The sequence below is a fragment of the Artemia franciscana genome, chromosome 10 (genome assembly GCF_032884065.1).
Source record: "Artemia franciscana chromosome 10, ASM3288406v1, whole genome shotgun sequence".
NCBI classification, from domain to species: Eukaryota; Metazoa; Arthropoda; class Branchiopoda; order Anostraca; family Artemiidae; genus Artemia; species Artemia franciscana.
The window spans coordinates 47,878,547-47,890,651 of NC_088872.1; the positions used below are offsets into that span (position 1 = coordinate 47,878,547).

At 36.3% G+C, this 12,105-nt stretch overlaps 1 protein-coding gene across 1 annotated transcript in view; it reads right to left on the bottom strand.

Moving 5' to 3' along the window:
* Window positions 1-5,596: 5,596 nt before the first annotated feature.
* LOC136032290 (PHD finger protein 14-like) overlaps window positions 5,597-12,105 on the bottom strand; it is a 34,237-nt gene continuing 27,728 nt past the window's right edge. The window contains exons 5-6 of the mRNA XM_065712561.1: window positions 7,556-7,683; window positions 5,597-5,708 (exon numbers count right to left, since the gene is read on the bottom strand). Coding sequence (XP_065568633.1) covers window positions 7,589-7,683 — 95 coding nt within the window. The 3' untranslated portion in view covers window positions 5,597-5,708; window positions 7,556-7,588. The remainder of the gene's footprint in view (window positions 5,709-7,555; window positions 7,684-12,105) is intronic.

A 12,105-nucleotide genomic window follows, 5' to 3' on the forward strand; every position in this document is an offset into this window, starting at 1 on the left:
AAGGGTTTGCAGAGATGCGTTTGCTTTACGGATCATACTATTAGTATGGGTAGTAAAGGTGCAACCACGTGAGAAAATGACATCTAGTATTTTCATCTCACTCACAACAGGGAAAGGAACTTCAGGGGGGACGAAGTCTCTCTCTAGCGGGTTCAGTCTAAGTATTTTTGACTTAACAGAGTTAATAGTGAATTTCGTATCAGAGCACTGTGAACTAAGTAGATCAAAAGTGATTTCGGGGAATTGTTTGGTGCGGACATTACCATAAGGAAGATAGGGGAGTATGAGCGACAAATCGACGACAAATTTGTATTTGTCGGTATGTTCTACCAGCAAGTAGTTGATGATGGCAAGAAACGTTCTTCCTGCCAGTTTCGTCCCTTTCGGGGCATCACAGGTTATTTTACTCCACTCTGAGTCACAGTCCTCTTCGTGTAAAGCAAATACTTTTTGCTGTCTTTCAGACAGAAAATCGAGCACAATGGCTAGCGTTTGGCGTTTAGCACCCATTCGTTTTAGGTTTTGGCAGGCCACTAGGTGTGATAGGAGATCAAAAGCTTTGCGAAAGTCTATGGCTGCTATGTCTACAAAACAGCCTTGCTTTTCAAGCAATTTCAGGATCCGATCGTACATTCTGACTAGCAATATAGACGTCCCACATTTTGGGAGTCCGCCATATTGGTATTTGTCGATAGTCTGTCTTACTTGCTATAGTAGCCGCCGCAAGATGAACGATTCTGTCACTTTTGCTAGGCATGGCGTTAGGAATATTGGTCATAAATCATCACACGACTTGGTTGGGTTGACTTTGGGAGTTGCACGGATGTGGGTCTTTTTCCACAATCTAGGGAAGGTCCCAGATGCAAAGAACTGGTTTATAAGAACCAAGAATGGTATGGCTAGGAATAAAGCAAATTCAAGCATGAGCATTGCAGGGATTTTGCCTGGGAAAGGAGAGACGTTTGTCTTTACTTTCCTGATTCCACTATACACCTCAAATTCACTGTGTGCTATTGTGCCTTCGTTTGGACAATCATCAAGAAGCGAGGCTTTCTCCTGGGGGTAACGGCTGAAAGTGTTGCAAATGGAGACGAGAAATGCATTAACGTCACTAGACCCCAGTATTCGCCCATTATCGTCAGATATCTTGACACTGGTTTTCGAAAAATTTCCAATCATGTCTTTGACCGAGCGATGCCACTTTGCAGGTTCAGTGTTGAGTAGGGGGTAAACGTTTTCAACACCATACTTCCATTTGTCATTTCTGATCATGTTAACTATTAGGTTTCTTTTGGTCGCTCCTTGATTTCCCTTGCCGCTCGAATAAAGGCGATATTTAAAGGCAATATTTCACTGTAAGTACACACCCTTTGCTCAACAGAAACGCCCGTTGAAACCTATGGGAAGTCATATTCGGCAATCCACCTGCCATATTCACGGATTGCAGAGTCAGTTATAGGTCTAGTAATGATCCGTGAGAGCTTGGGTTTTCTCACAGAACTTTTGGCTTTGAGAAATAGGGCGTAGTGATCAGACAAGCCGACTGGTTGAAGCAATTTCGGGGGGTGATATAGGTGTTCAGTGTTTTTAAGAATCACATTGAGGGTACTTTCAGACGAGTGAGTGGAAATGTTCACAATCTGATTGAGAGAAAGACTGGAGGCTAGCTAAGCTTTCCTTGTCTGGTTAAAATCACCAGCAATTATAAAAGCAGGATTGCTATATCGGCTTCTAAGTGTATCAATCGTTGTTTGGAGGTAGAAAACTAGGCCACGCCTGTTTTGTGCGCTATCAGGGTAATATACAAAGAAAGTTCCTGACGAGAAAATTGAGAAAGGCAGCTTCTGAGTATTACAATAGTAAGGTTAATGATTTGTATTCTAACAAACCCAAACAATGGTACAGGAAAATTAAAGATATTTGCGGAAAAAACCCTGTTGAAGTTAATTTTCATCTCCCTGAGCCCCCTTACAAGATAGCCAACGATTTGAACCTGCATCTTGCGTCCATAGTTCAAAGTCTCCCCCCTTTCACTGGCTCAGGTCAAACTGTTCCTCCCTCCACCTCTTTCCCCCAAATTTCTCCCTCTGATGTTATAAATAAAATCCGAAAGCTCAAAAAATCAAGTGCTTGCCCATTAGACATCCCAATTGACTTGATTAAAGCCTTTTCAGACACAATTGCTGGACCATTATCTGATATTTTTAACCAAATTACAAAGTCTGGTAAATTCCCAAGTTGGTGGAAACTAGGTTTTATAACACCCATCCCGAAGAAATCTTCCAGTCTGACTATAACCAACATGCGTCCTATTACACTCACTCCAGTTTTTTCTAAGCTTTACGAAGGGTTCCTTTGTGACTGGCTTAAAATTAAAATTATACCACGCATTGACATCCGACAGTTTTGTAATTTAAGAAAAACCTCCACCACCCATTACCTTGTACACTTGATTCACACGATCCTAAGTGAACTAGAGAAACCAAATGTTTGGCTAAACCTGGTTTTATTCGATTTCCAAAAAGCGTTTGACTTAGTTGACCACACTATCCTAATTCGTCTACTACATGATAACTTTGGAATTGACCCACTTTTAGTAAATATTGTTACATCGTTCCTTTCAGACAGATCACAAGTTGTAAAATACAAAAATACCTTCTCTAACCCCCTCCCTAGGTACTGTGGAATACCTCAAGGAACCTTATTGGGACCACTATTATTTCTTGTCATGATTAACGATATTGGCAAGGAATTCCCCCAAAGATGGAAATATGTGGATGACTTGTCGATCCTTGAATTATGTCATAGGAATATTAAAAGTGACCCCGTTGAAATCCTAACCCAATGTTCGGATGAATCTAAGAATCCAAATATGACAGTAAATTCCACTAAATCACAGATAATGACGATCAACTTCTTGAAATCTACTCCTGCTTTTTGCGACCCGATCCCACGCGAATTGCTAGTGAAACATGCTAAGCTTCTTGGTGTTACAATTTCTAATGATCTTAAGTGAGACACACATGTTTCCAACATTGTTAAACAAGCAAATGTTTCACTATCCATTTTTAAGCTGCTAAACAAACTTAATTGTCCTAAGATACACTCCCTCCGTGTTTACTTATCCTTTATCAGGCCAAAATTGGAATATGCATGTCCGGTCTGGCATTCGCAGCTTTCAAATGAACTTAGTGACAAAATCAAGTCGGTCCAAAAGCGTTCGCTCAGGATCATTTGCAAAGAAGGCAAAATTCCATACTCCTTCCTCCTTAAAGCTGAACGCATTACCACCTTAAAAGAAAGGAGGGAAAAATTTGCCTGCTTTTCGCTAAATCAGTCATTTCCAATCCCCGTACTGAGGACTTACTCCCTGGTTTTCACAATCCCATTAGACTCCGACTCGCCCGGTCAGCCTCCTTAGCAATCCCAACTTACTCTCCGATCTATGCTGTTACAGAAAGGTTTCGTAAAAGTTTTATACCCTTTATTCTGGAACACCTTAATAATAATTCGTGATTATGTACTGGCCAAATTCCCCTTTTCCTCTATTGCCGTTTTTATTCTTTTTTGATTTACTGCAACGTTTTTGTAATTTAATTGTTAAGTTTACTGATTTGCCCTTTATCTTTTGATGATTTTGCTTTTTTAATTCGTTTTAATTTTAAGTGTTTAATTTAATTTATTGTTTTGAATTTTTTTTTCTTAGCTTTTACTGACATATAAAGCGAATTCGGCTCTACAGAGCTTGTGATAGTCTTTTGAACATAAATATTATCTTATCTTATCTGGATTTGTTAGTCCAGGTAAAAGTTTACATGAAATGTCTTTCCTCACATAGATTCCTACACCACCGCCGAGCCTGTTGTCACCTCGACTATTTCAAGTACTTAGAAATGAGTAGTATCCAGCAATCTGTCCTGTAGTCTCATCGAGGTTCCAAAAAGGGACTGACAGCTAGCAAAGAAGAAATTAGGCAAGGTGGGCCTATGGGACACTATCAGCTTAAGAACAGGCGGGCAGTCCTGGATGGGGCACACGGGGGTTTGGTCAAATTTGTTCAGACTGGGTATTTTAGATGTTCTGGATATCTTGATTTTCACCAGGTTTCGCTCAAACACTTGTTTCGGCGAAAGACAATTGTCACGGTTTGTCACTAGTACCGAAATAACACACCCTGTATGCCTTCTCCTTTCATTTTTCCTTCCCGGCATCCACGTTTCCTTCGTGTCGGTTTGTTTCCACTGGCGGACAATGAGCCATCTTTAACTTCTCGCAGTAAGTGAAATGCATTTAGCGTAGTCCAGACAGATGGCGCTAAACGGTGGAAATGAAACATAACTTTATTAGGTCAGTTTTTGGCACAGGGACGGCTTCAACAGGAGTGATTCTAGTACTAAAAAATAGATTTGAAAAAGCTGCATAAGTCAATATAATTTTCACTATGAAGAAAAAACTTTCGCCCACAAATATAGAGCTAAACTGTGGTAAGATGTTTTATTGCCCGACGGCTTAAGTGACATCTACCATGATGAGAAGATTCTGGCTTGTTTTTTTTCTTTCTTCCACTTTCCCCGATTTTTACCAGATACACTGTTACCCTGATACCCTGGATATCCTGGGGTACGACGACAAAACTTCTTAGAAAAAAAAGAACAAAAAAGCTATTACAAAAATGTCTTTGGTAAAAAAAAAAAAACAAAATCCCTTGTCAGATTCTTCTTTTCTATAGACTTGCTGCTTGAGATCATGATTTTACATCTCATCCTTTACCTTGAAATGGTCTAGAACATAGATATATATTTCTATTTTTTCTTTTTTATTTCTTTATGGACCTTCTTGACTCCCCCCCCCCATTTTACCAGATCAGAGAGGGTACGCGCTCAGACAAAATTTCTCAGAAGAAAGAGCAAAAAAGCTAGTACAAAAAAACTTTTGGTAAAAAACCAAATTCTTTGTCAGATTCTTCTTTTCATATAGACCTACTGTTTTAAAACATCTTTAAAACTCTGACGAAATTTCTCTGAAAAAAGAACAAAAAAGCTATTACAAAAAAGCCTTAGGTAAAAAAGAAAATTCCTTGTCAGATTCTTCTTTTCTATAGGCCTACTGTTTGAGATAAGGATTTTATATCTTATCATTTGTCTTAAAATGATCTTAAAAGTAAGCACTAACTCTGAAGTAGCCTTTATGTGTCTTATACTTACGAGTGTCTAATAAAATTTAGTCACTACTTTCAGTAAGCTGTTCGAAAATTGATTCGTTTACTTTCGGTTAAAACTAAACAAATGTAAGACCATCAATATAAAAAAACATACCCCAAACAAGCTACTTTTCCATTTCACGCAGCTCGAAGCTTCTGCTCTGGTTACCTCCAAGATATAACCAAAGAATTTAGCCAGTAAATTGTCGCGTGGCTCCATAGCGTTGGGCATTCAACCTTTGTCAAAACCCCTCACGAGATTTTTAGTAAAGCTGTTTCCGATTAGTTTAAAAAACAATCAAGGACAAACAAAAATAAGAGAACTCAAGAACGGTGTTATTTGAAGATAGTATTAGGTTAATGTTATAACTTGAAGGTCGGTATTAGATTTCAGGTAAAATACATACTTTACTGAGGGAGTCCACATCACCAAAAGACATCCCAGGAGTATATAGCGAGCACACAAGATGTACCCATCTTCCAGTAACAGTTTGTTTGAATACACCATCTGCAAAATACAAAATTACAGTTCAGGAATTTATTTAGAATCATTAATTTTCGCAAATTTTTTTTAACAAGACAAAAAGACATTACGTTTTAATATAAAATGAACACAACAATAAAAGAGAAGATGTTACTGTCCTATCCTTCTGTGTTAAAAATAACAATTTCAATTGTTTTTTATGACGTATTTTTGCAAGCTAATAATATCATTTCTGGGGGCGGGGGTTAATCCAGCTTTCTATGACTATAGTGAGAGAAAGGTTGAGATGGCTAGGGTACATTCTTCAGATGAAGGGTGACAGATTGCCAAAGATTGTCTTTTTTGGCCAACTGTCTAGAGCTAAGCATAAAGGAGATCGTCCACGTTTGGGGTGGAAGGATGTTGCAAATTAAGACTTAAGGGAAATAGAAACTTCCTCAGAGGGTGTAAAGAGAGAGGCTTTGATTAGAAAGTATGAAAGAGGGGGGGTGCATAGCTGTGTTAGCCTCAGGCGGCTTGGTTCTGCGGTGAGTTGTTAGTAGTATTTTTCTTCGTTTTTTTTTGTAGTTTTGACTCTTTGAAGTGTGATTAGAATAAAGCTGACTTTTGACGATTATTCTCACTCAACTTCATTCTTGGACAACCTTGAATCATTACAACAGTTTTTAATGGTTGGAAAACTCGCAAAATATCCAACTACAAACATGATTTGAAGTTTTAAATATTAGAAGTTAATTAATTTGAAGTTTTAAATATTTTAAATATTAGTTTATGTGAATGAATCAATATATCAATTTTCAGCATTTTATGCATTAGTTTGTAACATTTATATTTATTTAGTTTGAAACTTCTTCAGCAGTTAACCAGTTTTCAATGGCGGAAAAACTGTCAAAATACTCGAATATATTAGTTCTCAGCATGTTATCACTTCCCAATGAGAGAAAACTGCTGAAATACCAGACTACATCCATGATCTTAAATGAATATTTAGTTTGTAATGATTTCCGTTTTCAGACAGAAAATAACTTGATTAATATATCTAAAAGGAGAAACAGAATATTTATTAAATAGTTGTAGGTAAAACCTGTCCTAAGATTTGTATATGGTAATCATCATAAATCAAACAAAATAAGAAAATTAATACGACATTAACAGACAAAGAAAAAACTTATTGTTGTCACTCAAAAATATGCCAGCAGCCCCACAAATGAACAAAAACCAATATAGAACAAAAATGTTCGCCTTCTCTAAATCTATAACAATCCAAAATAATTTGTAAGTTAAATAAAATTTATTTTAAAAATTCCTTTAAAATAAAAAAAAATTAAAATTAAATCTCTAGTTCCTCAAGACGACTAAAATAACTACAAAACTAGTATCATGGTACAAGTTTTTTAATATATTTGTACCAAACATGGTACAAGTTTAATAATATATTATCAAATGACCCTTGAAACGATTCAACTAAAAAATTTCGAACAGTACAAATCTCTAAATAAAAAGGGAGTGTTGATATTTTTCTGGTAACCGATTCATGTAGTGACCGACCTGTAAGAAATCGAATAGCATTGAACTGATTTGGCAAAAAACTGTGCTCAAGCCTTTTTAAAAGGCATCCAGACAGAGCTTACACATCTAGAAGCAACACAAAAAAAAATTTAGCACAAAATGGACGATGTGTATGTTTTAAAATGTGATCTTGACAGTTTTGCGTTTATATTATTGTTAATAAGTGCTTAAACTAATTTTACAGTAGTTATTTTTCTGTTGACACTGTTTTTAACTTTACTACTCTATAAGCTAAATAATAATTTAAAACTCCAATTGAACTTTGGGTAATGCCTCCAGTAAAGAAATCAACCCAATACTACCTTGACTTGGACATAATTCGCAGTGTGGATTCTTTACGCCAGCTTTACACGCCTCACAGAACCATGGCTCCATAGAAGTAGCTGAGCAAAAGGAGTCAAAACTTCCGTGTCTGAGACACCGTAGCACCCTGAAACAACAATAAGCTCCAGTTACATCGATAAATTGAAAGAGCAAATGCAACTTCGTCGTAGTGACAAAGAACAAAGGGCGTAGCTGGCTCATTCTTTAATTTTCCCAACTAAGTTTGGCTCATATTCGATAACCTTTGCTGCTAAATCCCCTAAAAATAAATTTAGGAGGCCCATCTTTTTTCCTCACCTAGAAAAGTCAGATCATGCTTTGATCTCCAAAAAGCCTAAAGATACCATTAGTTCTTCCGTTACAAAATTTAACTATAAAGAAACTAATATACTTCTTAAAGATTTGACAATCCCTTCTGAGAGTGTCTGATGAGAAGAATTTAGAAATTCAAATTTGCAAACAAATAAATTGCTCAACGAAATTTGCGGTTAGAAAACAAAGAAACAATATAACAGAATGAGGGGACGTGTTAGTTTAGCGTCCGCAAGCGGTTAGACGACATAACAAAATTACAATGGAACGACAGAATATGTTTGTTAACCATGTGTGAGTCAATGGCACATAAACAGGAAGGAAGAATTAATATCCGGGTTGCAGTGGTAGCTAGCAACCTAGTAAGAGACGAATACGTCCAATGCTAAGAAATTTAATAGCCAGTAACGCCTAAAAATAAATCAAAAGAAAAAGTGAACTATTAGAGCCGCCCTGTCCAAAAACCCTATATAGGAAACTTACCGTTCCTTGGCTTGAACAACAAGGGAAAAATATTGGCTTGGAAATCGAGAAAAGTGGCAGCAACTACGATATTCTGCATAAACAACATTTTTTTTTTCTTGCTCTTTTTCGCCGAAGATACCTTGGCACTGGAATATCGTAGAGAGTTGTTTAATTGCTTATTTTAAAGGAAATTGCAACATCTAGTGCACTTTATAATAAAAAAAAGAATAATTTTTAAAGTAGAATCAATTTCTCCACTAAAAACTGCATTTTCCCACAACACTGTAGTCGATGTTTATATTATACACTATTAAAAGCATCTTTTATAAAGTTTTATAATAAGCAATAACGGTTGCTAATAGTAATTGAAATCTATTTATATATATAAAAATAAGTTGTATGTGTGTTATGTCTGTTTGTCTGTCTGTCGAGTGACGTCATTATATGAAGTCTGAATTGTTTCATCATATACCAATTCAAAAACGAATGTATTCAAGCCAAAATAGCTGAGTTGGTAAAGCGTTATGTTCCAGGTTCCAAGTCCGAGAGGTTCCAGGTTCGAACCTTGGCTTTAGCACTAATACAAAAGAAGAAAAAAAAAACTAAAAAAGGTAAAAACTACAAAAAAACTAAAAAGAAAACACTAAAAAAACTAAAAAAACGGCAAAAAACTAAAAACTAAAAAAGAAAAAAACTAAAAAAAGGGTAAAAACTACAAAAAAAAACTAAAAAGAAAAAAACAAAAAACTAATAAAAAACTAAAAAAGAAAAAAAAATAAAAAGGAAAAAAACTGAAAAATAAAGGAGAAAAAGAAAACTAAAAACCGGGACACAGGGAATATAAATGACGACCAGGACACTCAAAGGGGAAATTACAGACTGGGACACTGGGACACAAATAACGACCGGGAGATATAAATGACGACCGGGACACTCAAAGATAAATTACAGACCGGGACAAAAATGAAGACCGGGACACAGGGAATATAAATGAAGACCGGGACGCTCAAAGAGAAATTACAGACTGGGACACAAATGACGACCGGGATACTGGGAATATAAATGACGACCGGGACACAGGGACACAACTACAAGGGGGATGCCGGGGCACAGGGGGATATATAAATGACGACGGAGACACAGGGAACGTTCGATTAGCAATCACCATCAACAAAGCTCAAGGGCAATCATTAGAATAATCAGGTATAGATCTGAATACGGATTATTTTTCCCATGGACAATTTTATGTTGCATGTTCAAGAGTCGGTAAACCTTACAATCTATTTATATGTACAGACAATGGGACAGCGAAGAATGTTGTATATTCGCAAGTTGTACGTAGTTAAAAACATATATATATATATATATATATATATATATATATATATATATATATATATATATATATATATATATATATATATATATTATTCACAGGTGGGACACAGGGACACAACTACAATGGCGCATAACTAATATGGTACGTAACGACTTAAGCGCGCGGGGGGAGGCTTGGGGGGGCGAAGCGCCCCCACCAACTAGGTTTTGGGGCGGCACGAAGCGCCACCCCAACAGCTAGTATTAAATAATAGCAGTAACCTTAGCTTTAATGGTAGTATTATCATCGGTAAACTCTTTTGGGGTACGGTACCATATTTGACTTACTTAGCTGGTTGATTCTCTGAGGTTCGTATCTTATTGTTCAAATTTAGAAAAAGCTATTGACTTTTTCCTGTTTGTAATTTATCCGGGTTGCAGTGGTGGCTAGCAACCTAAAAAGAAACGATTCATCCAATACTAAGAAAATTAATAGCCCCAAACGCATGAAAGTCGTGTCAGATCAAAACAAGAAGTACGCTATTAGAACTGCCGTGTCCAAAACCCCTATATAGGAAAATTATCATTCATTGGCTTTAATAACGAGAAAAATCAATTGGCTTAAAAAACAAGATAAGTTACTTGAAACACGATATGAAAATTGAGGCTCTTATCAAATTATATTAAATTGCTTAAAGAGTAAAAACATGGTAATTGCAAAAATATTTGAACATATTTTAACAATGGATTAAAGCATCTTAGTTATGTTAGTCTACTGTACTTCTGTCCTTGTGTTCTCTAAAAAATCTACTGTGATTTTTGTTTAAGCGATCAACAATTCAAAAAAAAATAATAAAAAAAACTAAAAACAAAGAAAAAGAAAACACCAGAAAAACTAAAAAAAAAAACAAAAAAATAAAAATGTGGTAGTTCAGGCGTTGGTTCCAAAGAATCATCATTTATAGTAACTGCGACTGCAAATTTTCGGTTTTCAAACCTTCTCGCAGACATTGCGTTGGATAAGTAAATGTTGGCACTGACACCCCACGTGTTGCTGGAATTCATATTTTTCCAGGGTGGTAGTATCGAGCCTATGGTGACACCATGACATAAAGAAGAAGTTTGCATTATCTGATGTTAGAAGATGTGCAACAGAGAGAATCAAATAAAAACAAACCTGCTGCATGCCGAGCACTGGGGCCCGGTCTCCCGATATTATATATTATAAGTATACTAGCTGTTGGGGTGGCGCATCGCCCCCCAAGCCCCCCCCCCCCCGCGCGCGTAAGTCGTTACGCACCATATTAGTTACGCGCCATTGTAGTTGTGTCCCTGTGTCCCACCTGTGAATATAGATAGATATATCTATATATATTTTTAACTACGTAAAACTTGCGAATATACAACATTCTTTGCTGTCCCATTGTCTGTCCATATAAATAGCTTGTCAGGTTTACCAACTCTTGAACATGCAACATAATAATTGTCTATGGGAAAACAATCCCTATTCAGATCTATACCGCATTTTTCTAACGATTGCCCTTGAGCTTTGTTGATGGTGATTGCTAATCGAACATTCCCTGTGTCCCCGTCGTCATTTATATATCCCCCTGTGCCCCCGGCGTCCCCGTTGTAGTTGTGTCCCTGTGTCCTGGTCGTCATTTATATCCCCTGTGTCCCGGTCGTCATTTGTGTCAGGTATCCCAGTCTGTAATTTCTGTTTGAGTGTCCCGGTCGTCATTTATATTCCCTCTGTCCCGGTGTCCCGGTCGTCATTTGTGTCCCGGTGTCCCGGTCTGTAATTTCTCTTTGAGTGTCCCGGTCGTCATTTATATTCCCTGTGTCCCGGTCGTCATTTGTGTCCCGGTGTCCCGGTCTCTAGTGTCATCTTATAATGACGTCACATACAAAGCCTTATATACTCATAATGACGTAAAATGCAAACCCACAAACTTTTATATATATAGATACAGTTTCTTTTTTAGTTTTTCTTTTTTTAGTTTCTTCTTTTTATTGATTTGTTTTCTTCAATTAGTCAATGTTCATTCTAACATTGACACTTGGAAAAATCTTTACGTGCCAAGCATGCTAAAGCTCCAACAATTTATAATAAACCTCAAAATTTTGGGTATCTGTTTTAAGATTTTCGAATTACTTTAATCTATTGTCAAAATATATTGAAATATTTGTGCAATTCCCAGTTTTTTTTAGTTTTTTTTTTAGTTTTTTAGCCTTTATTAGTTTTTTTTTCTTTTTAGTTTTTTACCTTTTTTATTCTTTTTTTTACGTTTTTTCTTTTTAGGTTTCTTCTTTTTTTTTTTTTATTTTTTAGTTTTCTTTTAGTTTCTTCTTTTTATTTTTTTTAGTTTTTTTTTACCATTTTCTATTGTGAAAATATTTCGAAATATTTATGCAATTCCTAGTTTTTACATTT